Raw genomic sequence first — 27,705 nt, 5'->3', positions numbered from 1 at the left:
TTATCTGTAATTCGATAATAAAATTTGCTTCGACTGTTTAAGAGTCACTTAAATGTCACAAAAGTAATTGTCTCTACCACCACCCCTGGCAGTGCGTTCCCTGTTCCCACCATTCTACATGTAAAAAAAACCTACCTCTAACATTCCCCCTATACTTTCCTCCCATCATGCCCTCTCGTATTAGCCATTTCCACCATAGGAAAAAGTCCGACTGTCCACTCTTTCTATGCCTCTTATCTCTATCAAATCACCTTTGATCTTCTGCTCTAAAGAGTAAGGTCCTGACTCACTCAACCTTTCCTCATGAGGCATGCTCTCTAATCCAGGCAGCATCCTGGTAAATCTCCTCTGCACCCTCTCTAAAGCTTCCACATCCTTCCTATAATGAGGCGAGCAGAACTGTACATACTATTCCAAGTGTGGTCTAGCCAGTTTTATAGAGCTGTAACATTTCTTCGTGGCGTTTAAACTCAATCCTTCAACTAATGAATCAGGATTAAAATCAGAATTAGATTTAATTATCACTGCATATTTGTTAACTTTATGACAACAGTATAATGAAATACACGATAAATAACTGTAGCAAGAAAAAATGGGTTACATTAAGTATATACATGTCTATTTAATAATTAAGTAAAAATAAGTACTGCAAAAATAACAAACAAATAAAATTAGTGAGGTAGCGTTCATGGTTTCGATGTCCATCCAGGCATGGGATGGCATAGGGGAAGAAGCTGTTCCTGAATGGTAGGCTGTGTGCCTTCAGCCTGCTGTACCTCCTTCTCGAAGGTAACAATGTGAAGAGGGCATGCCCTGAGGGGTGGGGATCCTTAATGATGGATACTGCCTTCCTAAGGCACCGCTCCTTGAAGATGTCTTATATACCACGGAGGCTAGTATCCATGATGAAGCCGATTAATTTTATTGATCTTGTGTAGTAGCCTGTACCCTTCTCCATACAAAATGGTAATGCAGCCAGTTCGATGCTCTCCATGGTACATCTGTAGAAGTTTGAGTGTTTTAGATGACAAACTAAATCTCCCCTCAAACTCCTAATGAAATATAGCCGTCATCTTGCCTTCCTTATAGCTACATTGATATGTTGTGCCCAGGTTAGGTCCTCAGAGATATTGACACCCAGGAACTTGAAAATGTTCACTCTCTCCACTCCTGATCCCTCAGTGAGGATTGGTTTGTGATTCCCCATCTTATCCTTCCTGAAGTCCACAATCAGCTCTTTGGTCTTATGGATATTGAGTGCAAGGTTGTTGCTGCAACACCACTCAACTAACTCGCCATCATCAGCAAAACCATTCTTAACAACCCTATCAATTTACATGGCAACTTTGAGGGATCTAGACGTGGATCTGAAGATATTTCTGTTCCTCCACACTGCTTAGAATCCTGCCACTAACCTCATATTCTGCCTTCAAGTCCAACCTTTCAGAGTGTATTACTTCACACTTCTCTGGATTGAACTCCATCTGCTACTTCTCAGCCCAGCTCTGCATCCTATCAATGCCCTGTTTTAACCTACGACAGCATTCTCCACGATCCACAACACCCCCAACCTTTGTGTCACCTGCAAACTTTCTAACCCACCCTTCCACTTCCTCATCCGTCATTTATAAAAATTACAAAGAGCAGGGGTCCAATTACAGGTACATGCAGAACACGACTGGTCACCGATCTCCAGGCAGGATGCTCTCCATCTGCAATCACCCTCTGCCTTCCGTGGGCAAGCCAATTCTGAACCCACAGGCAAGTTTCCCTGGATTCCATGTTTTCTGATTTTCTGCCAAACGTTTTACTAAAATCCATATACACTGTTCTACCTTCATGAATTTGTTTTGACACTTCCTCAAAGAATGCAATCAGGGTACGAGCCATAACCTGCCCTCACAAAGCTAAAATGACCATTCCTAGTAGATGATCTCCAAGTGCTCGTAAATCCTCTCTCTATGAATCCTCTCTAACAGTTTGCCCACCACTAATGTAAGACTTGCTGATCTATAATTCCCAGGGTTAACCCTATTACCTTTCTTGAACAAAGGAATAAATTTACCACCTTCCAATCATCTGGTACTACTCCTGTAGCCAATGAGATGCAAAGATCATCACCTGAGGGGCAGCATAGTATAACTTGGGAGTATATATTGATTTACTTATTCTAATGTTTTTCAAGATTTCCAGCACATCCTTAGCCATCATGTCAACATGTTCTAGTACATCAGCCTGTTTTACGCAGATCGCACATTTGTCAAGGTCCCTCTCACTGGTGACCACTGAAGCAAAGTATTCATTAAGGACCTCTCCTACCTCCTCTGACTCCTGGCATGTTTTCTTTTTGGGGCCTACCCTCACTCTCGTCATCCTTTTGTTCTTCATGATCATGTAAAATGATCTGGGGTTTTCCTTAATCCTACTTGCCAAGGCCTTTTCATGTCCCCTTCTAGCTCCCTCAAGTCCATTCTTAAGCACCTTCCTGGCTACCTTATAACTCTTTCAAGCCCTGTCAGATCTTTGCTTCCAAAACCTTCTCTTGCCAATCATGGTTTCTTTACCCTACCACCCTTACCCTGTCTCAATGGGACAAACTTATCCAGAACCCAATGCAACAGCTCCCTAAAAAATCTCCATACTTCCTTTATGCATTTCCCTAAGTACATCTGTTCCCAATTTATGCTCCCAAGCTCCTGCAATAGCACAATAATTTTCTCTCCCCCAGTTAAATACTTTTCCATACCTTCTGCACCAATCTCAGTCCAAGGCTATGGTAAGGCCTAGGGAGTTGTGGTCATTGTCTCCAAAATGCACACCCACTGAGGGATCTGTCACCTGACCAGGTTCAATGCCCAGTACCAGATCCAATATGGTGTCTTCTCCCATCAGCCTATCTGCTTAGTGTCAGGAATCTTTTCTGGACACACCTAACAAATTCTGCCCCATCTAAAGCTTTTGCACTATGGACGTCTCCATCAATATTAGGGAAGTTGAAGCCACCCTTGACAATAATCATACCAGTTTTTCACCTTTCCAAACTCTGTCTCCCGATCTACTCCTTGGTGCCTCTGTTGCTATTGGGGAGATTTCTAAAATACTTTTAATACAGGAAGTCCCCGAGTTACGAACAAGTTCCATTCCTGAGTCTGTCTTTAAGTCGGAACAAGTACATCCAGTATTATTTAGCGTCAATTAGTCACACGTTTATCTTAGTATATAATATATATTTTACCTTTCTATGCATATAAAATGCTTAAGAAATGTATGTATTCCAATAATTAAACCACTGCATTGCTTAGTAATAATTGTAGCTTTCATCAGGGCAGGGCCTTTCACATGCTCCATTATTCTCACTTTATCCTTTAAAATTGTTCCAATCGTTGACCGACTATAGCCTATCGCTTTTCCAATGACCGATGACGTTTCACCTCTTTCCAAACGCTTTATTTTCAATCGTGACCACTTCCCATCAAAGGAACAGAAACACCGCAGGCGGCGGGTCCCAACCTCTGCCGGCTCCCGAGGTCCGCCGGGTCCTATGGACCACCACACTGAATTCCCTGGGTCCTAAAGTCCATCACACTGAGACAGGTTAAATGGGACAAGTGGGGGCTGTGCTGAGCTTGGGTATTTGATCCTCCTCAATATTCCGCGTGGGAATTTAATCCGGAGGTGGCAGTGTCTTTTTTTTAAACGAGGTCGAGTTGCGAGCTCAAGATCAACCCGTCGCGCTCAGGAGTCACTGGATCGAACTCTGGAACCTCCATTCTTGAGCCTGGTGCTGATCTCACTGCGCCACCAGCCGACCAGAACAGTGGGGGGGGGGTCAAGACGAATCTTGTTAAGAAAATCTTAAAAGATAAATTTAAGCCAAATACAAAGTTACACACTAAACACGGTGTCAACTGCAATGACTTAAAATGGTGGAAGGTGTCATGATCTGACTTAAAATGACGGACGGCGTTTGCCTTCCTTGGTTCATAAGTACAAGTTGTTTGTAAGTTGGATGTTCATAACTTGGGGACTACCTGTAGAGTGATTGCCCCTTTCCTGTTTCTGACATCTGCATACACTGGCTCAGAGAAGTATCTGTCCAAAATGCCTTCTCTTTCTGTAGCTGTGTTACTATACCTGATTAGAAATGCCACTCTCCCACCTCTTTTATTCCCCCCCCTCCGTCCCTTTTGAAATATGTAAACCTTGCAACAACCAGCAGCCATTCCTGCCCTTGTGATGGCCAAGTCTCTGTAATGGCCTCAAAGATGTAGCTTCAAGTACTAATCCTTACTCTAAGTTCATCACCCTTGCATTAAAATACACATATCCGATTGGCTGCAATCACGCTCTATTCACCACCAATCCTTTCTCACAGGCTCGCTACATGAGGAAAATTTTCTTTCCTAAAGTGCACAAAAGCATCTAAAACCAAGTGCAGGGTACATCTCAATTACTGAACACAAATCATTAACACAAGAAAGTCTGCAGATGCAGAAGCAAATACTCAAATTGTTGGAGTAACTCAGCAGGTCAGGCAGCATCTATGGAAATGAATAAACAGTTGGTGTTTCGGGCCGAGACCCTTCTTCAGGACTGAGAAGGTACGGGCAGGGGAAGGTGGTCAGCTTGAAGGTAGGTGGGAAAGGTCAAGGAAAAGAAGGAACCTGAGTGGACCATAGGAGAAAAGGAAGGAGGAGGGCACCCAGGGACACAAATGTTTAAGTAACCACATTTTTTAAACTGGATTGGATGCAATAAACTCAACTACTGCCATTTACCACCAGATATGTTAATATGCCCGGCTTCTACACCAACTTTCACAGCCTCTTTCCCCAGATATCCTCCTTCTCCTTTGAGAATCCTTTCTCTCTCCTTCTCTTCAAGGCTTCCATAGTAAATCCGGGACTTCTTCGGCAGTGGAACATCGTCATCATCAGACATTTTTCACCGATTGTAAGTAGGGAAACCCTGCAAATACAATTAAATATTTTGATCAATGCTGAAAAGTGTAAAAGACAAACCAATTGATTTTACAGCATGGTTAGTTTTCTGGTGCAAATCTGAACAATGAAATACTTGCTCAGTTTTCTTCACTCCAACACTACATCTAATTCAGAATACATACAGCAAGAGCAAGTTGTGGAGTATTTTTCTGTTGAAATGGTCTTACATATACAGACATCCCGAATGATAATAGGTTAGATACAGGGATCTAGTTCCTTAGACGTGACACTTTTACAGCTCTGGGTGTTGGGAGTTTGAACGTCAATTCCTGCGCCACCTGTAATGAGTTAATACACTTTCCCCATGACTGCATGGACTCCCTTTTTGGTGTTCCGGTTCCCTCCCACAGTTCAAAGAGAGACAGGTTAGTAGGATAATTAGTCACTGCAAATTGTGCTGTGATTAGGCTAGGATTGTTAAATGGTGTGGAACATTGGGTCAGAAAATATAAGTGAAAATAACATGCCCTAACTCTAGCCAGAGCAGAAAAAGGATATGCTGTCACCATTATCCAGAACAATGGTTACATCAGTATAAATTCAAGACTGTAATCAGTAATCTCCTTGCTCATAGAAAGAATAACTGAAATCTGGCACAGTCCGCTCTAGAAGGCTGTTGGGAAAGAGGCAATGATATTTTCAGTACATAAGAGTGCTCAAGGAAATAGGCCTGAAATACAGGTTACCATGAGGAACTTGCTGAAAATTTATACATTTCAACTGAAAGCAATTTCTCTTATTCTTTCAAGTGAAAGGTGACCACTTTTGCAATTTAACACAGGTGAATGAAATAATCCACGTAACACAAAGAATTTGAGAACATAGATTTAAAAGACAATACTTATCTTTCATGCTGAAAGGGATTTATGGGTCTTTTTACACCCATTATAGAAAACTAAAGTGCAGGTATGAGCAATCAGGGAGATAACTCTTTATTTAAAGGGAGATTTTCCATTTAATCATTCATGGAATGCAACACAGCGAAAAGATACCAGGATGACTCCTGAGATCAAGACTGACTGTGTAAGTAAGATGGGCCTGTACTCTCTAGAATTCACTCACTGAAAAATGACTATCTCACTGAAATGTACACTTCGCCCAGTAAATGTACAACTTACTGGGCGAAGTAGTTGCTGGGAGGCTGTTCTTGGGCAGGAAAGAAAACAAAAGAAACGTAAAGTTAAAAAAAACACAGAATGCTGAATATTTTAAACCGTCAGAAGCCTGTGAATGAGGAATCCCCTGCAGAGATTTCTGATTAGATATTCAGTCACTGAGTATAACGAAGGATACTATAAACAAGGTTTTTTTTGTGTGCTAATGCAATCAGGGGCAAGAGAATACGAAAGGGCATGGAACTGACGTGGAAGATAATGAATGGTGCGGCAGCTAAATCCTAATTCCACTTCTCTTGCAGCGAGAAAGGCCCAATATTCAGTATATCCCCAGTTCAGCTTTGCCCCTCTCGTCAATAAGACAAAGTCCACGCCAACAAACGGCAATTCCTTGTCTGCATTCACTGGCACTACCCGCCGGTGTAACCGGGCCTTGCCACCGGACATCGAAGCGGAAAGGGGGGAGGGGGTTACCTCCCCACAGCGCTGCACCCTCGGCTCTACCCACCGCAGGATTCAGGCAAGGAACCGAAAGACAGTGGAGGAGCCCCCTCTTCCACACGCCGCAGCCCACGAGGGACACAACACGGCCGCCAGAGCACCGCGCCTTCCTTACGCGCCTCGCCGGCAACAACTCTATCCGGGTCACAGGTCACGGGGCGGCACAAGGGCTGATGGGATTTGGAGTTCCCTGTTGCCGCGCATCCCGATGCGCAACGCGGCTCGCATGCGCGCCGCCTGCTTCCTTTCATTTGGCGGAGGCAGCTGGTCGCCGATGGTGAGATGTTGCGGCGGAAACCGACCCGGCTCGAACTGAAGCTGGACGACATCGAAGAGTTTGAGAGCATGAAGAAAGAGCTGGAAGTAAGTTGGTGGGGGAACCTCATTCCGACGTTTCCGACCACAGCCCCAGGTCCTGGGCCCGGATCATGGGGCATCAGCATGTGCTGAATAGTTGGATGGACTGGGCTCGGAGCCACTCTCCAGAACTGGGTCCACCGCCCCACAGTACAGAGAGAGAGAGAGAAGGAAGACTTTGCCACCCTTCCAGAGGCTGAGTTTCAGACCCCATAGCCTCTGGATTAATTTTTTCTCATCTACCCATTAGTGCTATCAACTATTTTAAATCAACTTTATATTGTCTATAATATATGTTTAATTTATGGCATTTTTGTGAATGTTGCTTATCTGATGTAAGTAAGTCCACCTTGTGGATGTAACCCGTGGCTCCCAGGCTTGGGACGTCTCCTCTCCTGCATATATGACCAGTGAACGAGACTTTTTGAAATCCATAACCACCCCGCCGCTGTGGTTTAAAATACGCTTTCAAGGGAGATGCGTCTTTATTTTTCTTGTCCTCATTTTCTCCCCACAGCTTCACACCTTCAGTTTTTCCTATGTATAATGTTTTCAGTCCTGGTAACGACCTTGTAAAACTCAACGGAAAAGATAGTCTCTTTTCGGGGATCTGATCATCAAGCTATGATCTACCTAGCTGTGCATCCTTAAATATTCTCAGAGCTCATTGCTGTATATAAATCACTTTCTTTATTAGTTATCCTTTTAAAACATATTGTCAGTGTCTAGTTGCTACCTTTTAAGGATTTAAGATGTACTGTGTGCTCATCAAATTCAATACCAAACAGAAGCTGCAACTGAATCATTTCAGCTTCAAGGACTGTCAGAGTCCTTGAGTGGTGGGAAGGCTAAACATAGAAACATGCAGCACATTACAGACCCTTGGGCCCACAATGTTGTGCCAACCATGTAACTTACTCTAGAAACTGCCTAGAATTTTCCTACTGCATAGCCCTCTATGTTTCTCAGCTTCATGTACCATGTCTCTTAGAAGACCCTATTGTATCTGCCTCTACCACCGTCGCTGGCAGTGCATTCCACGCACCCACCACTCTCTGTGAAAACTTGCCTCTGACATCCTCCTTGAACCTACTTCCAGGCACTTTAAAAATATGCCCCCTTGGGTTAGAAATAAAAGAGAAAGATGTTGCATCAGCCACATTTTAAAAACAAAAGTGCTGAGAGGAGACTGCTTAGTGAGGTAGGAGTCCCTTCAGAATATGGAAATAGGATCTGGTGGGGAAAAGCTGTGGGATGTGGCAGAGATATGAAGGGTAATCTGTTGAATGTAGGGTGGTTCTCAATGTGATGTTTTTTTTCTGCAGAATCAGAAAAAGCAACAGCGAGAGGAAGGAGAAATGGTGAGTTCCAGTGACGTTGACAGTGCAAATGGAGCAAGAGATGATGCCAAAGTGCGAGAGAAGATAAACGAGCGAATTGGATATCGGCCAAACTCTCACGTCAACAAACCTTTCTCTTTGTTTGGGAACCTCCACTGACGGATGCCCTATTGTTGGGGTACGAGTTCAGAATCTGTACCTGATTTGTTTGAGATTGTGAACTTGAAGACACGCAACTGTTGGAGTAAACTTGGTGCACTACTGTGCTTTCAGCAAGGGTGGCATTGAATGGGATTAAAATGGAATGAAGCTCACTTAGCTCGGTAACCACTTCTGTAAATACATTGATTTGGATCTGACTTTCACTTGCTGTGACTCGTGTGAATTCCCTCTGATTGCTCATTCATATTGGATCTTGCATTCCAACGGGATTATTTCAAGGTACCTCACCCGATCTTCACCTCTGATTAAGGTTCAGAAGTGGTAATGGGCACAGGTTTTCCAATCGAGTTATATTAGCATTATTAATTTCTAAATTAGTCGTAAGAAATTCCATGGTTAACTTAGTTCCCTTCAGCTGAACCTGATTGCTATTTGATTAGAAATAGCCTATGTTGGGTGGTAATGGGGACAAGCTCCCACTACCTATTAAATGCTCCCAATGGCCTGCGCCTCAAATGGCCTCTTGAGAACCAAGTCCAGCTCCTGACCTTCACATGTGGTTTAGCTATTTAGCCCGGTGGAACAGTTTCTACTGAGAAGAGGAGGGGCAAAAGTGGGTTACTGGCACCTTAAACCCAGCTGCTTCGGTTAGATGGGGCTCCTCATCTAGGAGAAGGAAAACTGATCTCAAACCTCCACTGCCTTGTGGCTATACCAACTCATGGGGAAGGCCTCAGGAGTAAACCCCGAGGGGAAAAATCTGGAGCTGGAGTCCCTGAGGCAGTCCTACATTGAGTCAATGCTGACTGGCAACTCCTGCAACACTGCTGGTACTGAACTGTATCAGTCTCTGCCATTCCTTTGGATTCATCAGATGTGTGGAGAGGGGGAGCTTGCTACGTGGGCAACAGCTTGCTCTCCATATCGTACTACTCAAGCTTACATATCTAGGCGGCTATGACAAAATATCCAGGGTCGACGCTGACCAAGGAGGTCCTCACCTCTCCAATGGCATGTTCGGGGGGAATAATCACACCAATGAACTGACAACCATAAAAATCAAGTGAATTTATTTTGATGCCAAGGAATCAGTGGTTGAAAAGATTAAAGTTTTATAATTGACCAGCATGAAATATTTCATTAAATGATTTGTTTTTTGTGTTTTCCTGTCCATTCATTTAAATGTACAAATGATTGACACTCCATTTGTGAGAACAAGTGGCAGCCATGAGGACAGTCAATGACAGCCAAGAGGCCCATCAATCATTTTGATGTCCAGGATTAATTTTGTTTAAAGTTAAAAGTTAAAGTTTAAAGAAAGTTTGTTTAAAACAACTGGGGTTTTTTCAAATTCTCCAAATTTTATACAGAGAAATTGCATGTTTACAAATCAAAAAAATGCCAAGACTACTGCAGGTCACGTGGTATTTTTGGGGATAAAGCCAATGCTTCATCACAGAACATTATGTTCTGTGTAACATTAAAATGCTACAACTCATTGTGCATGTGTAGCTCATATCAAATCCAATCATTCCATAAATTTGATTTAAATTCAGATAATCTGGAAATTGGAGGGAGAAAGCCCCCAACTGGCTGTGTTTATGTCTATGAATAATGCATAATATATTACAAATATGCATAATGTCTGTGAAATGTACTGGATTGCCATAAAAATTTGGCGATTCAGATACAGCAACTTCCCCTCTGTCATCCGATTTCTAAATCGACATTGAACCCATGAACACTACCTCATTACTTTTAATTGCTGTTACTTTGGACTACTTATTGTGAATTAACTAATAGGCAAAAATACTTGGATGTAACTCAGTTTTTTTCTGTATACTGTATTTATGTATTTCATTGTACTGCTGCCATAAAGTTAACAAATTTCATGACATATGCTGGTAATATTCAGAATCTGAAAAATTGTTATCCTTCAGGAGAGGAAATCTGTGTTACCTCATATGTCATCAGGTACAACAGATTCACACCATGTATCTGGCTCTGAAATGCCTTCTTGTCGCATAGTTGGATCATTGCTGCTGCATAAAATTGGGAACACTGCCACCTGCAGGTTGTGTCTGAGCTGCACCCCAGCCTGACTTGGAAACAGCACTGGGGTCAGTCAACATCTGAAAACTCCCTCCCCATCAGTGCTCTGGAAGAACCTTCAGAAAGTGCAGTAGTTCAAGAAATTGGCTCTCTGGCATTTCTGAAAGATATTTGGGGTGGGCAATAAATTACAGCTTTGGTAGCAAATCCCAGATCTAAAAATGAATAAAAAGTTTGCCAAACCAATTAGTGGTAGATTTGGAGCAGTGTGTAGGCTAGACCAAACGGCAGTGAACCACATTTCAAAATAACCAATACTAGTAATTTAATTATTTTAATCTTCCGACATGTCAAAGATGTACCGGTTAGTAGGTTAATTGGTCATTGTAAATTGCCCCTTGATAGGGCTAGGGTTAAAAAGGTGGGTTGCTGGGTGGTGCTGCTCAAAGGGCCTACCCCCACCTGTTTTTGTGTTATCTGCAAATTTGGATATCTTACACAAACAGAACATGCTGGAAACATACAAGCAGCAGGTCGGGCAGCATCTAAGGACTGCCCCAGCAACGGATTAACCCTAACCTCATCACAGGACAGTTTACAATAACTAGTTAACCTATCCGGTACGGCTTTGGCCTGTGGGATGAAACCAGAGAACACCCGGACATTCCATGGGGAGGACGTACAGAACGGCAACAGAATTGAACTCCGGACTCTAATGATGTTACCATGGCACCCTGTGTGCGAAACAAAAACCTGGCAGGTGCAGCGCATAGTTAGAAAGTCAAATGGCATGTCAGTCTTTTTAGAAATGTTGCAATTGTACATGGTGTTTTGGCTGCACCTGTGTGCCTTAAGCCAGAGAGGAAATACAAGCTCTAGAAGCCACACAGTAGAGATCTACAAGGCTAATTCCTGGGATAAGAGGGTTGTCTCATGATGAACTGGTTAAAAAGAAGTTAGACCTGCATTCTTTTAGAGTTTCAAAGAGGGACGAAGGATTGAAGCATACAAGATTCTTAGAGGTTGTGACAGGGTAGATCTGAGATGATTCCATTGGAGAGTTTCAGACTGGGCAGAAGTGTGAGATGAGATTTAAAACAGTCGTGCTTAGGGATTTCACCTTGCAGAGGGTGAGGTACCTGAATTCTCTACTGCAGAGGTTTATGGAGGCTGGATCACAGCAGATGGTAACTATTTTTTGGAATTAAGGGCGTTGGGGATCTGGATTGGGAGTCATCAATCATAATTAGAATTGGGTTTAATATCTCTGGCCCAAATGAAATTTGTTAACTTAGCAGCAGCAGTACAACGTAATCCATGATAATATAGAGAAAAGAAAGTAAATCAATTCCATTAAATATATATGTAAAATAGTTAAATTAAAGAAGTACAAAACAATAAAAAAGTGAGGTAGTGTTCACAGGTTCAATGTCCATTTAGGAATTGGAGGGCAGAGGGAAAGAAGCTGTTCCTGAATCACTGAGTGTGTGCCTTCAGGCTTCTGTACCCCCTACCTGGCAGTAACAATGAGACAGACAGACATACTTTATTGATCCCAAGTGAAATTTGGTTTCGTTACAGTTGCACCAACCAAGAATAGAGTAGAAATATAGCAAAATAAAACCAGAAATAATTAAATGATAATAAGTAAATTATGCCAAGTGGAAATGAGTCCAGGACCAGCCTATTGGCTCAGGGTGTCTGACACTCCAAGGGAGAAGTTGTAAAGTTTGATGGCCACAGGCAGGAATGACTTCCTATGACACTCAGTGTTGCGGTGTCTGACACTCCGAGAAGTGGGCATATCCTGGGTGATGGGGGTCCTTAATTATGGACACTCCCTTTCTGAGGCACTGCTACTTGAAGATGCCTTGGATACTATGGGGACTAGTACCCAAGATTGAGCTGACTAATGACTTTCTGCAGTAGCCCCCATACCAGACAGTGATGTAGCCTGTCAGAATGCACTCCATGGTACATCTGCAGAAGATGAGTGTTTTAGGTGCAAACCAAATCTGCTCAATCTCCTAATGAAATATAGCTACCATCTTGCCTTCTTTATAGCTGCATGGATATTGAATGGTCGGCCAGTTTCTGCTGCCATCATGCACAACCTTGTCATCCCAACACTAGCCCATGGTCTCCATCCTTAGAATTACACAGAAAAGGAGACAAATTTCTCCAATGAAAAAACTAATTTTTATGTACACTCCTCCCAACTTCAAAAGATCTATCCAATGTTCATCACAAAATTTAGTCCAAAATATCTCCAATATATTGTGGTACATTACAAGTTTGTTCTATTTCCAAACGAAAATACAAATTGTTTTTTCATACTCTAAAAAGACTACAAATGCTGGAATCTGGGGGGAGAAACCATTGGAGGAACTCAATGGGTCAAGCAGCATTTGAAGAGGCAAAGGTACAATTAGTATTTCAGGTTGAGACCATACATCAGGACAGAGTCTAGAGCAGGGGCTTCCAACGTGGGGTCCATGGACTCCCCTTAAAGGTTCACGGCATAAAAAAGGTCAAGAACCCCTGGTCCAGGGAGAAGATGGTCAAAATATTACCTGAAGAGGTGAAGGGAAGGGATAAGTTCAGAGCTGGCAGGTGATAGGTTAAATCAGGTGAGGGATATGATGGACAGGTGGAGAGAGTCAGGAGTGAGTGGCTGGTGGGTGAGAGGTAGCGACATATGAGGAGAGGGACAGAAAAGGCAGATGGTGCCAGCTGAAAGGGAGGGTAGACACAGGCCGTGGAAACAAAAGCTGTAGCTGCTGAATCTGGTAAGGAAAGTGAAGTGGAACTAGGTATGAGAGGGATGTTGGTCAGGTGGAACCAGTTGGGGGGAGAAGATGAGAGTACAAACTATTGTGTGTGGGCGACGAGTGAGTAAGTGGAACCGGGAGGGAGAAACAAAAGGAAAGTGAAAGGATCGCAGGGAGCATGGGATATCTGAAATCTGGAAGAGTTAAGTGTTACCATTTGGTTCTCGACTGATCAGCTGAAATATGAGGTGTTGTACTTCAAATTTGCTTTTATCCTTGACAGATTGATACAAGAGTGGGCTGCAAGTTGATGTGTCATGTACTGATAGGTCAGAGTAGATATTGCAGACAGGGTGTAGATATTCCCCAGAGTCAAAAAAATATTCCCCAAAAAATCAAGAGCACTTAACGCAGAGGTCGAGATTAGAGGACTGGCAGGTTTTGTTAGACTCATCTCTGTTTCACAATTCTCTGGATGCAGGAAGAACAAGCTGTTAATAGAAAGGGTTAATTTCTCTGTGCGTCACCACAAAAGCTACACGGGTGAAGTATGATTTTATAATAAATGAAACGTAATTGTTTTGACACTGCTTTGAGAGTTTAAAAATCTGTCTGGTGATCTAAATCCAATAGAAAATTGTAAACCTGAACTAACATCTCTAAATAATTTAATGTGTGGTTCCTTCTAACTTGACAGAACCTCGTGTGGGAGAAGCCAATCTATAAAACTGGCTTTCAGACCTGTAGTCTCAAAAGTTTGTCAATTTAAGCATAATTTTAGGTTCAGAACCCATAATTAAACATAAAAGGCATAACAAGTATAAAGATAAATGTACATGTTCAGAATTGAACCCTGCCAGAGACCAGGGTATAAAGGGCTTCCAGCTCTCAGCATGATTGTCCCCTCCCAGCTTCTCACTTCATCCCCACACACCTACCTTCCTCCTCACCTGGTTTCACCTATCACCAACCTGCATCATCTGCAGAATTTCTTCTGTTTGTGTGTCTGTTAAATAGGTTTTGTTTCATCCTAGCCAGCTTCCTATAATAACTCCTGCCCATTAGTTTTATGTTACCTTTCTTTCTGGCCGATAGGGTCGCAGCACAGACCACCCTCACCCACTTCCTTCATTCAGTCTATGAAAGTTTGATGCTTTTCATTCTTAGAATCTATAATTTAGAGTTGAGACATGCAAGCCAATCCTCCTCTGACATAAATAAAAACAGCACTGATTCTCATCCCTAATTTGCTACAGTTGATGGTAAGTAAGGTGTTGTGATGGACTCGGACTTAAATTTAAAATGCCACATTAAGATAATTACCAAGTTAGCCTACTTTGCTTAAAAATGTAGCGAGAGTTAAGGGCTTATGTCTCAGCAAGATCTAAACAGACTCATCTGTGCATTTATTTTTAGTCGGCTTGACGACTGTAATGTCGTTTTCACAGGTCTCTAAAAAATCCCTCAGACAGCTGCAGCTCATTCAGAAGCTGCTGCTAGAGTCCTCTCTAAGACCAAGTAGAACACATCACCCCAGTACTCAGATCACCATACTAGCTTCCTGTCCGTTAGAGGAATAACTTTAAAATAATACTACTGATTTATGAAGCACTGGGCGGTTGAAGGCCGAAATGCATCTCCGATCTCTCGTTGCATTATGAACCTTCCCGAGCTCTCAGGTCATCCGGGGCAGGGATGCTTATCGTTCCCGGGGTCAAAACTAAACATCGTGAAGCAGTTCAGACAAGACAAAATCTGCAGGTGCCGGCAATCCAAGACAGACAAAGTGCTGAGAGAGAACCCAGCCGGCCAGTCAGCATCTATGGAAAAGAGCACAGTAACGTTCCGGGGCGAGACCCTTCAGCAGGGTTGAGGAAAAAAAGATTAGGAGTCCGAGTTAAAGGTTTTGGGGGGGGGGGGGTGAAGAGAGAGAGAGAAACACAAGGTGAAACCGGGAGGGGTGATGTAAAGAGCTGGGGTTGATTGGTGAAAGAGCTATGGGGCTGGAGAAGGGGGGATTTAATAGGAGAGGACAAAATGCCGTGGAAGAAAGAAAAAGGGGGAATATAAGGTATTGTTCCTCCATCGCGACAGTAAAGGAGGCCATGGATAGACATATCGGACGTGGAATTAAAATGGGTGGCCACTGTGAGTTCCCGCTTCCTCTGGCGGACTCGCCTAAGCAATCGCCCAACCTTCGTCGGGTCTCGGATACAGGAGGCCACACCGGGAGCAGTAGATGACCCCAACGGAGTTCCAGGTGAAGTGTTGCCTCACCTTGAAGGACTGTTTGGGGCCCTGAATGGTAGTGAGGGAAGAGGTGGAGCACTTGATCTGCTTGCAAGGATAAGGGTCAGGAGGAAGATCAGCGAGGAGGGACGAATGGACTAGGGAGTTGTATAGGAAACGATACCTGCGGAAAGCAGAAAGTGGGGTGGGGCGGGATAGCGGAAATCCCGGTGAATTATGCGCTGGACGCAGAGGCTGGAGGAGTGGTAGGTGAGGACACGGGGACACCCTATCCCTGCTAGGGTGACGTGAGAGCAGACGTACGTGAAATGGATGCGATTCGGTTGAGGGAGCGTTGACGGTGGAGGAAGGGGAAGCCCCCTTCTTTGAAGAAAGAGGGTATTTCCATCGTTCTGGATTGAGTCTGCCCCAACGTTAAGCTCTTTTAAATCGAGGCTTAAACCTTTTCGATGTAGCTTTTAATTAGAAACCCCTGCACCGTAACTTTTATTCCTTTTTACTCGATTTTTGTGATTTTATTCTCTTTAATATTGTCCGAAATTTGATTTTTGATTATATATTGCTCCATGTAAAGCACTTGGACTTGCCTTGTGTTGAAAGTGCCTCGCCTTACTCCAGTTGATAATCCCTCTGCTCCCTTACCCGGTACTTATTTCAAACTCCCACTAGGAAGTATGCTCTATGGTTGTCACTCTCCCAAAGCATGCACACTCCTCTGGTCCTCACAAATCCATTCAAGCCTTCGGAATTCAGGTGGGAATCTCCCAGACGAATGCAATATTAAGTTTACATCAAACTGACAGGCGGTATTTATACTCCTCTGAGCGATGTTCTAGTTTAACCAGTATCCATTCAACAGGGAAAGTACTTCCTGCAGATAATATCTTCATTTGGCGAGTCATTGACCTCAGGGAAAGAAAATGCCTGTTCATTTTACCTGTGCTGTCCGGATACCCAATCTTTCCGGACATTTCAAACGGTATTTTCGGCGATAAGGTAAAACATGTCCAATGCAGACATTCAGATATGGCCACTTGACCAAAGGCAAGAAACCATCTGATCAGTTGTTTCCTATATAAACTTCCCTGCACAATCATTTTGCACCTGCCTTTAGTCAGGGTCTGGTGATCTCTTTATTCAAAGTCTTGATTCACCAGGTGCAGACCCATCTTCTCTGATTGCCACATGCCTCATTAAGGGGGTTTCTTATCTCCAACACATTGCAGGCTTCAATTATTTAGTAGGGTAGAGAGCCAATGCTTCTATAATGTAAGATGTAAGTTCATCTAAGTCTGACAACTATTGGTATCTTTTCATTTTTCTATTTAGAGTCTCAACAGGGAAACCCATTCACAAGTCAGAATTTTTACTTGTCTAACCTGTTGATCTTGCAGAATGTTCCCCTCAGAAATGTTTACTGAATAAGGTACTTTGTTAATGAGAAAACTGAGACATAGTTAAAGATAATAAAAACTAAACATTTATTGAAAATAAGCATGATACATTTTTCTAGCAAAAAATTATACAGCTCTCAAAAGTACTGATTATGAAAAATCACCAAAAACATTATAACACTAAGGTGTTGGGGTGTCAGAGGAGTCATCAGCACTTCTATGAATTAGCCAGACCACAGAGAAACAATGAAAGGTATAAACTCTGGAAATCTTTGCTCATGATTTGAGGAGATACTGAAGGCACTGAGCTTCAAATTAACATGGAGGAATATTTGGGGAAAGTGCAGCAAGAGGTGATGTGTAGCACCTTAAACAAGGTTGATAAATCTAAAACTACTACAAGTACAGACTTCCTAGTCAGATCTTTCACCATTTATACATTTGGTTGGCCATTCATCCCAGAAATAAAATACTTTGTGTTTAAAATTTTCCATCAGTGCTGGTTTTTGGCAAAATGGATGTGAAATGCCACAATCAATTACACATCAGCATCTAATCCAGGACAAGGCAGCATAGAAGCCAACAGTGCATGACCAGTATACACAGTCTGGAGCCAAATTTCATTTCAGGAGTCCCCAGTAATTTCCTTCCACTTGTTCTTTTGGAAAAGTTTATATTTTAATAATTGATTTATTTCAAGAAAGCATGTTTGTTTCAAATCACTCCAGAAGGATTCAGGCGTACATGCACCTTGATGCAGGTGTGTTACTCTCCACTGACCAGTGCAAAGGACATTGTGAATTGCAACACAAATCTGCATCCTGCACATCCTGGTCATTAGCTGCAGGTTGGTCACCATGAGCCGCCCTGACTATGCAAAGCACTAAGCCAGCTGGAGGTACTTGATATTTGAAGATTTACAAAAACAGACTAATGGAAAGAGGCAAGATAAAGCAGAATTATTTTCAGCAAATTGGCATGGTGGATAACTATACATTAAAAATTGATTTCTTCAGCATGTTGCAAGTATACCACAGCTACATTATTGAAAGTTTGTTCTAGAATTACATGTAATATCAATCAATATGTTCACCCCTAAATGACTTGGTCATCATCAAACTAGTCAGGATTTGTAGTGTTTCAGCTATACACAGCCAAATACATCAAGTTTACTTTTCTGCAGAACTAGACTCCATTCCATTCTTACATTGTTTCAAAACAGCATCATTGGTACATGGATGGATCTGATTAAACAAGTGTTGGCTTTTTCCACTTAGTATCCCCATCCTTCTGACAGCAAGCTTCAAGTCAAAATGCATAATGCCTCAGTTTTTAAACAAATAACGGAATATTAAAATACCATCCTGCTCTAATTACCTCCATAAGAACAAAGTGGATGTGTTGCAACAAAAGTATTTGACTGTGGTACTCATTCCATCAGCTATAATCCATATATCAATAACAAGAGAGAGCAGTGGACAATCAAAAGAAGGCAATAATCCAAACCATTGAAATAGGATTGTTCAGTTCTTGGAATAATTAGCAGCTCAGATGGGGAAGTCTTTTACTTGTCTTTATTTCCCTAACACTCTACCTCTTCTTGAGCGGTGCCATCCCTTAAGTTCTATCTGAGGGAAGGACATGACTTAAATGAAGGCTCAATGAGCAAGCACATTGTCCGCTGTTAAGAAGCCAAACAGTAAAGTAACCCCTGCAGGAGAATATTCTGGTGTTCTTCATTGTAGGACTAAAAAGGTCAGGGTGGGCTAGGGGAAATGGCAAACAACCCACTAACCCGGTGGAAGATGCAGAATGAAAGCAACATTCTCATTTACCTTGACATCTCCATGATGGAACAGACTGCAAACTCAACTGCTCAAGATATGACAGATTATCCCAGCGTGTGAAATTTCAGTAGTTATTTGAAAAAGGATGTTACCCATTTTACCATTTTATTGTTAGCAGAACCACAGAAATCCTAATCGGTGCTTTACAGACAGTTTTCCAATTCAAATAATTATGTGAAGAAGGCATCAAAAATGTTTCCATGTCATTTAGAACTGAAACAGGACAAGTAATTTTAAGGAAAACTAAAGAATTGTAGATAATGAAATAAAAATAAAAAGGTGAAGATACTCAGCAGGTCAGGCATCACTAGAGAAGAGAGAACCATTTAACATTGTAGGTTATCTACTTACATTGGATCAATTTCCTCAGAAAAGGTGTTTGATAAGCTAATAAATGATTATCGACCTGAAACGTTAACTCAGTTTCTCTTCTCACAATCCCCCAGAAGCTCCAGTATTTTCTTTTCTGCTTTAGTCTTAAGGACTTGACTACTCCTTCCAATAATGTGGACTAATCACTTAATTGGTCAAGCCTGTGGTAGTCCCAAGCTTATTAAAATACATTAAAAAATAAATTCAGGAAGACTATGTTCATTCCTATTGGTCCCAGAAAAAGATTTGTACAATGCTTGTGCAGTTTCAGCAGCATCCAAGAAAATTAAAAGGAGTCTTCCAGTCCTCCAGTTGACAGTAATATAAATTCTCTTCGTGCCAATAAGGAATAAAATTCCTATCATAACTACCAAGTGATTCCACACAGCAATCTGGAATCAATATGCAAGTTTAAAATTAATACAGGTCCACTGCACAAGTACAACTATTTCATGAATCAAGGATATCTGAAGTACAGAGTATCTTATTGGACTACAGGCTGGTATGGAGGCTGGACGATAGAGATGTGAAAAATACAGGTATGTTTCTTGGTTTAGATTTAAAAATTTAAAAAGAGTGAATCTGATACCAATATTTTAAGGATGAAATGATCGAAAGTTATATATAGACACTAGTTATTAAAAGACTAACAATAGTTGTTAAGTATTGGGTCTAGAGAGCATGGTAAGGCATGGCTGGGGTAGAGAGAGCCATTTGTGGAGAGGTGGGTAGAGAGGGACAATTGACCAAGCACAGAGCCTTACTTAGACACAAACCATTTTGTTTTTATGTTGATCTTCACTTCAACAAAAAAAATTACATTTTAGGTAACTTATTTCTAATTAAAATCAATGGGCTTAATGCATTGATCGTCAAACTAGAATTCAACAACTAAATTGATGAGAATGTTACAAAGTATGGGAGAATGTAACTACACATGACTCCAGATAAATCAATGACTGGTGGGTTTAATTTGTGCTCAGACTTCACTCTTTGCTGTTGCCTCAGCACCAATACATCAGTATCAGTCTGCAGGAAGGTAAGTGGCAACCATTCCCTGATGGTAATTAAGGCGCAAAATAAACAGTCTTTAAACTAGAGTCTGAACACACATTAAAAGAGAGGAAAAGATAGATTTGATATATATATTGTGTGTATCTGTGTATTAGATCATCATACTGAGGACATTCATTCTTCAGGATTGCCACTGCTAGCTGACATTAATGACAGTGTTCTGTAATGTCCACCACCACAGCTTTCTTCCAGCTAAAGAGAAAATATCCAGCACCTGCGCCCAATGCCACAGCGATGCAAAGGTAACCATTGTAGGTCATGAAGACCAGCATGAGGAAGTAACTGATGACAACTTGTACGATATGCAGTCCGGTCTGGATGAGGTGGGGAATGCTGAGCATCTGCTGTCTGCAAGCATAAAAAGTAAAGTTAGTGAAATAACATGGCTCTGAGTGGGACACTGGGTAGGTGACAAACTTGTGGGAACATTGAGAGGCATCAGTCACTGCTTCCACATGAACAGTGACGCTGAAAAAGTTGTGAGTCTTTCAACTTCATCCCATAATTACTTTGCAATTACAACAGGATGAGTACATAGAACAGACAGGAAAGTCACCCAGGTTATACTGCAGTATTCCACTTAGAATCATAGAACATCACAGCATGCCCTTCAGCCCATCTAATCTGTGCCAACCCATTAATTTGCCTAGTCCCGTCGATCTGTACCCAGACCATAGCCCTCCATATCCCTCTCATCCATGTACCTAACCAAATTTCTCTTAAATGTTGAAATTGAGCCTACTGTACATCCATTTGTGTTGACAGAGCACTCTACACCCTTAATCCACAACCTATCGTTGTAGTGCTACCCAATCTCAGTGGGGAAAAATCCTGCTTGCATTTACCCTGTCTATTCCCCCTCAATTTTGAATAGCTCTATCAAATCTCTAACTCAATCTACCATGTTCTAAGGGATAAAGTCCTAACCTATTCAACTTTTCCCTATTGCAAGTCCTCAAGTCCTGGCAAACACTTTGTAAATTTTTTCTGCACTCTTTCAATCTTATGTACATCTTTCCAGTAGTTAAACTGTGCACAATAGGCCTCACCAACTTGTTACACAATTTGAAGATAACATCCCAATTTCTGTACTCAATACATTGATTTATGAAGGCCAATGTGCCAAAAGCTTTATGACCCTATCTATCTGTATGAATTATGGATCTGTATTCCCAGATCCCTCTGTTCTACCACACTCCTAAATGCCCTACCTCTCACTATGTAAGTCCTACCCTAGTCCTGACGAAGGGTCTCGGCCCGAAACATCGACAGCGCTTCTCCCTATAGATGCTGCCTGGCCTGCTGTGTCCCACCAGCATTCTGTGTGTGTTGTTGTTAAGATCTCCACCATCTCTTTGAGCTCCAGACAAAAATACCACTGTGATCATACAGAGGACCGATTTTGTCCCTTGCTATCCTTTTACTCTTAATGCATCTGTAGAGGCCCTTAGGATTCTCTTTCACCTTGTCCGCTACAGCAACCTCATGCCTTCTTTTAGGCTGCCTGATTTCCCTCAGGAGGAGGAAATCAGAAGTCCATGAGCCAGTCCTCAGCAGATCAGAGGTGGAGAGGGTCAGCAACTTTTCGATGTTATCATTTCAGAGGAGGTGCCCAGCATGCAAGTGCAATTACAAAGAAAGCAAGACAACAATTCTGCTTCCAAAGATTCGGCATGGCATCTAAAACTCTGACAAACTTCAAAAGATGTTCAGTGGAGAGTATATTGACTGGATGCATTATAGCCTGGTATGGAATGGAAAATCCTACAAAAAGTAGTGGATACGGCCCAGTCCATCACAGGTAAAGCCCTCCCCACCATTTAATGCATCTACATGGGCCTTTGTAACAGGAAAACAGCATCCATCATCAAGGATCCCCATCACCCAGTTCATGCCCCTTCTTGCTGCTGCCATCAGAAAGGTGGCACAGGAGTCTCAAGACTCGCACCATCAGGTTCAGGAACAGTTATTATCCCTCAACCATCAGGCTCTTGAACCAAAAAGGATAATTTCACTCAACTTCACTTGCCTCATCACTGAAACTATGGACTCACTTTCAAGGACTCTTCACCTATTTTGTCATTCTTATTTCTTTATTTTTGTATTGGCACACTGTTTGAATGCCCATGTTGGTCAGTCTTTCATTGATTCTATTATGGATCTATTGAGTACGCCTGCAAGGAAATGAATCTTAGGGATGTATATGATGACATATGTACTTGCATTTCTTATACTCCTCAAGTACAGTTGCAAGAAAAAGTTTGTGAACTGTTGGAAAAAAGGAAGAGAGAGCTACCGCTTCTACCTCTTCCAACGATTCTGAGTGAGGCACAGAGAGATCTGTATTTACTGACAATTACCTTTATTGTTCAAACTAAAAAGTACATGGATTCATACACTAAATACCTTGTGCGCACACCCGCTAAGTATCCCTGACTCTCCTGGGCAGTCAAAGAATAGCAAAGGTATTACCCGGGCGGAGGAATTTACGCTGGCCAGGCGCTCCTTGTTCCTCGTGGTCCTGATTCACTCTCCACGTGCTTCACGCAAGGTTCATCTCGCTTGTATCTGCGATGGTTATTCTTCGAAGTTACCACCACCAGCACCCACAAAGCATCCACTTTTATATCCACTTCTTATCAATTCAAATGTCGCATTCCTGTGTCATTGGCCCCAGGTCATGTGTCTGGCCCTTAACACCTGGTCATTGGCTCTGGTCCAAGCCAGAATCCATCTATTGTCCTCCTCCCATCGAGAGACAGTTGCTGACTCTTGGCTCTTTGTTCTCAGTCAGCAATGAGCTCGAATCACCTCAGGCATTCACAATCCTGCATGTTGTAGCCAACCAAAGAACACCTCACAAATAACTCCTTATTTGGAAATGACCTCCAGTCCAGCAGAATGCCTGAAGAGTCTTTGTGCCTTCTTTAAAACACTAATGAAGTCCAGCATGTCAAGCTCACAAAATGGAGAACAGTGTGTCTCCACAAAATGGCAGCCTCCATCCCCCAAGCACACGGCAAGAACAAAGACCACTTCCACCGTCCTTGATTCATTTGAATTCACTGATCTGAAGATTGTCATTCTTTCTGGCCAACAGAACCCTTTTGCAATTACCTGGTTTTCTGCATTACTCATAAAATGTGGTCTGATCTTCATCAAAGTCATGATAATAGACAAACACAATCTGCCTAATCTAGGAACACATAATCAGTTGAGTACTGTAAATTCCTGTGTATGAGCCAAGAATGTGGCCCTAAATTTTGGTCCTAAAATTTGGGGGGGGGGGGGGGGTCGTCTTATACAGAGGGTGCCAACTTTGGAAAAACAAATACATGGAAGATAGGTCATATTTATTGGCTGTTTTTGAGACAAATACAAATGAAATTACAAACTCTTATGAAATCCACACAAAAGATCTACAAAACACATTCTGTTTCTCAATTTACTTGTACACACTGTTGTCGTCAAATGTTCAGAGCTTGAAACTCTCACACTCTTCATTATCTCTGAAAATCGCGTCCCATTCTTCGGCAGTCACCATATCATTGTAAGGATTGTCAATTTCTACATCAACATTGTCATTTGCAGCTTTACTGGCTGCCAATTCCCTATCATCTTCTTCCCAAAGCAAATGATCTTCAATGCCATCCAAAGCATTGCTGATGCTGCACTTCTGGAAGACCTTCACAATGCACTCAGCCCTCATTTCCTCCCACTTGCAAACTGTAGCTTGAGATGCAGCCCTCATGTTTCCCACTGGAGTGAATGACTGATTTCCAGACATCATTCATTTGTTCCACTGTCAACTCATGAATTCCTTGAATGGTTTGTTTAGCGCGGACGTCAAACCACCGGGGATGACTGCAATGTCTGTATTTTCAGCTTTCAATGCTGCTTTTGTCTCACCTGACAAGTGCGCTTTGAACACGTTCCAGACAAGCCGCGACTTTTCCTTCCTGAAACCTTCAGGACGTCGAAGCCACACCTCTTTAACCCACTTCAAGCAACCCGCTTCGTCCACCCAGCTGCGTTCTTGAACGTAAACAACAACACCCCGTGGGAATTTTTCTTACTTTGGGCATGTTTTCCTCTTAAAATTCACCATCAGTGGTAGTTTGGTCCCATCAGCCATACACGTTAACACGACAGTAAAATGTAGCTTCTCGTGTCCAGTCGTTTTGACAAGGACAGTTTTCTCCCCCTTCTGATTGACAGTGCGGTTGCCAGCAAACTCAAAGAACATTGATGTCTTGTCCAGGTTACCAATCAGTGAGAGCTGGTAAGAATGTGCCTTTCAATGCTTGATTACAAATGATTGGAAGGCCATAATCTTATTCTCAAGGCCGCTCGGCAACTTCTGAGCAATCTTTGTTTTTTGTCTCAACACAAGATCACGTCTATTCATAAATCGGGTGCACCAACTTTGCGTAGCTTTGAAATTTTTGCTGACCTTGCAGTGTTTTTTGGCCCATTTCAACGCTTGAACTCGAATCAATTATCTGGCAACAATGTATCCAGACGATCGCTGGTGATTCACCCACTCTAAAACTTTTTCTTCCAGTTCTGGCCACTGGCATGTTTTCCTGCGGTTTGCACATTTCGTCTTTGGCATTTCTCTCAGCGTGTCCTCTGCAATTCTCCACTCTCACTTGTTTCTCGTTTACACTAAACTTCTTAGCAGCTGCAGAATTATTCGTTCCTTTGGCAAAACCAAAAACCTTCAGCTTGAAGCCAGCATCATATCGCATTTGTTTTAATCTTTTGTTCATGGTGGTTCGCAAACTCAATACTGAGTACACGTACTGAATCCGCCACTTATGTTTTAACGAGATTACGATGGGCGCTAAATGGTTTCATGGGGGTTACATTTCAGAGGATTCTTTACCATTGGGAACCTAATCCAAAACTTCCCTCCCTGATTTATTTATTAAGAATTTGCTTATAACGCTCTACAACGAGTAGGCCTATTTTCTTACCAGGTACTGGTTCACAAAATTTCCCGGTTCCGGATCCAGCAAAGCTGAGTACCGGCATGTGAGATCTTGTGATCTTTTCTGGTTAAATCAAAAACCTCTACAAAAGGGGTCGGCATATACAAAGGTAACATGAAAAAGTCACTTTTTTAACCTTGAAAATGGGAGGTCGGCTTATACGCTGGAATTTATGGAACATCATTTAAACAATCATAGTCCAGGTTCAATAAAGTATGTGAACCTCTGGGGAAATGCTTTCTACAAAAGCTAGTTGGAGTCAGGTGTTCTAATCAATGAGATTGAAACTTTTTCTTGCAATTGTAGCTAATTTGTTCCTTCCTGCCTGCACCTCTTCCTTTTTCTTAACAAAGGCCTCAAAACTTCTTGAAAACCAAGGTTCCATAAACCTGTTGCCCTTGCCCTTTATCCTGACAGGAACAAACAAATTGTACTCTCAAAAATTTCACCTCTGAAGGCCTCCCACTTAGCAAGTGCACCTTTGCCAGAAAACAACCTGTCCCCGCTGCACTTGCCAGATCCCCTCTAATACCATCAAAATTGGCCTTTCTCTGATTTAGAATCTCAACCTGAGGACCACATCTATCCTTTTCCACAAGCATCTTGAAAGTAATGGCATTATAATCACAAGATGCAAAGTGTTCCCCTGCACAAACTTGTTTCAATTCCTAATAGGTGATCTAGTGTTGTACTCTCTCTAGCTTGGACTTCAATGTACTGATGAAGGAAACTTTCCTGAACATATGAGAAATTCTTTCGCAGTATAGGAGTCCCAGTCAACATGTGGAAAGTTACCTACTATCACGACCTTATTATTCTTGCAACATTCTATGATCTCTCTACAAGTTTGCTCCTCCAAATCCTGCAGACTGTTGGGTGGTCAATAATATAATCCCATTAACATGGTTATATCTTTTTTATTCCTCATTTCTACCCATGAAGCCTCACTAGATGAGCTCCCCAGTCTACCCTGTCATTTTCCCTGGCTAGTAATGCCACCCCTCCCCTCCGATTCCGTCCTGCTCTATCGTATCTAAAGCAATGGAACCCCGGAACACTGAGCTGCCAGTCCTGCCCCTCCTGCAACCAAGTCTCACTAATGACTACATATGTCATAATTCCATGTGCTGAACCTCATCTGCCTTTCCTACAATACTCCTTACGTTGAAATATACACAGCTGAGAGCATTCGTCCCACCATTCTCAACCTTTTGACCCGACTGTGTGCGTAGGCTTAAAATTTTTTTGCCACAACCACTCTCCTATCTGTTTGCCACTCTGGTTCCCATCCCCCTTCAACTCTAATTTAAATCCCTCCATGCAACATTAGCAAACCTTCCCAATAGGGAATTAGACCTCTTCCGGTTCATGTGTAAACCATCCATTCTGTACATGTCCAACTTCCATGGAAGAGAGCTCAATGATCCAAAAATCTGAAGCCCTCTCTCCTGCACCAACTCATTAACCATGTGTTAAACTGTATAATCTTCCTATTTCTGGCACCACTAGCATGTAGCACAGGTAGCAATCCTGAAATCACAACCTGGAGGTCCTGTCCTTTAACTTAGCACCTAACTTCTGAACACACTTTGTAGAACCTTGTCACTCTTCCTACCTATGTCATTGGTGCCGATGTGGTCCACGATCTTTGGTTGCTCACCCTCCCACTTAAGAATGCAGTGGACTCAATCCGAGATGAATTGACCCTGGCACCCAGAAGGCAACAAACTATCGGGAATTTCACTTTCACCCACAGAACTTCTTTTCTGTTCCCCTAGCCAACATATCCCCTATCACTACAGCCCACCACTTCTCCCCCATTCCTTTTGAGCCACAAAGCCAGGCTCAGTGCCAGAGACCTGCTCACTGTGGCTCCTCCCTGGTAGGTCAACCCCACATCAGTATTCAAAAAGGTATACTTATCCTTCAGGTGAATGGCCACAGAACTCTGCACTGGCTACCTATTTCCTTTCTCTCTCCTGACAGTCACCCAGGTACATGCCTCCTGCAAGTTAGGGGTGACTACCTCCCTATAGCTCCTCATTCTCCTGCATGAGCTGAAGATCATCAAGCTGCAGCTCTAGTTCCTTAACACTCGTCTCTATGGAGCTGTAGTTATCAGGGAGACTGGAGGTCTCCCAAAGTTTCCACATTGCACACAAAGGACATACCATCAGCTCTGGACCCACTCTCAGTGCATGATCTACGTACTAACAGAAAAAAATACTGTAATGTTATGTAATGCCCTGGTTAAAATTTTTACTGCTATGCTGTAGGTAATTTCAGTTTAGCGATTATCTAAGAGCAGTCTGTTCAGCTTTCAACATGTTTGGGTTTGAGCTAAGATAAGTGCTTTGTTGTTCAACTTAGGAATGTGGTGTGAGCCAATTAGGATGGTGAAATTGGGAGAAGATTCTAGAGAATACTAGGCAGAGAGGTTTTACACTGGTGCAGGTCAAGGTCTTTTTGGCAG

At 42.4% G+C, this 27,705-nt stretch overlaps 3 protein-coding genes across 7 annotated transcripts in view; 1 reads left to right on the top strand and 2 right to left on the bottom strand.

Annotated features, from left to right (window-relative positions):
* prpf4 (PRP4 pre-mRNA processing factor 4 homolog (yeast)) overlaps positions 1 to 6,779 on the bottom strand; it is a 50,737-nt gene extending 43,958 nt beyond the window's left edge. Inside the window, exons 1-2 of one of the 2 annotated variants that reach the window (XM_059994344.1) lie at positions 6,627 to 6,779; positions 4,779 to 4,968 (exon numbers count right to left, since the gene is read on the bottom strand). In XM_059994344.1, coding sequence (XP_059850327.1) covers positions 4,779 to 4,941 — 163 coding nt within the window. In that variant the 5' untranslated portion in view covers positions 4,942 to 4,968; positions 6,627 to 6,779. Of the gene's footprint in view, positions 1 to 4,778; positions 4,969 to 6,592 lie in introns of both variants that reach the window. The other variant, XM_059994345.1, reaches the window with a different exon arrangement.
* A 45-nt stretch (positions 6,780 to 6,824) lies between these two features.
* On the top strand, positions 6,825 to 9,639 carry cdc26 (cell division cycle 26 homolog). Its single transcript, XM_059994346.1, has 2 exons — positions 6,825 to 6,982; positions 8,302 to 9,639. Exons 1-2 carry the CDS (start codon positions 6,902 to 6,904, stop codon positions 8,473 to 8,475), a joined length of 255 nt encoding a protein of 84 aa, XP_059850329.1. The 5' UTR covers positions 6,825 to 6,901; the 3' UTR covers positions 8,476 to 9,639.
* A 7,369-nt stretch (positions 9,640 to 17,008) lies between these two features.
* The window catches only part of slc31a1 (solute carrier family 31 member 1), a 76,814-nt gene continuing 66,117 nt past the window's right edge, over positions 17,009 to 27,705 (bottom strand). For all 4 annotated transcript variants that reach the window (XM_059994340.1, XM_059994342.1, XM_059994343.1 and 1 more), the window contains exon 5: positions 17,009 to 20,586. In XM_059994340.1, the coding sequence (XP_059850323.1) occupies positions 20,385 to 20,586 (202 nt within the window). In that variant the 3' untranslated portion in view covers positions 17,009 to 20,384. The remainder of the gene's footprint in view (positions 20,587 to 27,705) is intronic.

This window comes from Hypanus sabinus, chromosome 18, assembly GCF_030144855.1.
Source record: "Hypanus sabinus isolate sHypSab1 chromosome 18, sHypSab1.hap1, whole genome shotgun sequence".
Lineage (NCBI taxonomy): Eukaryota > Metazoa > Chordata > Chondrichthyes > Myliobatiformes > Dasyatidae > Hypanus > Hypanus sabinus.
This window is presented reverse-complemented; position numbering and strand designations above follow the sequence as displayed.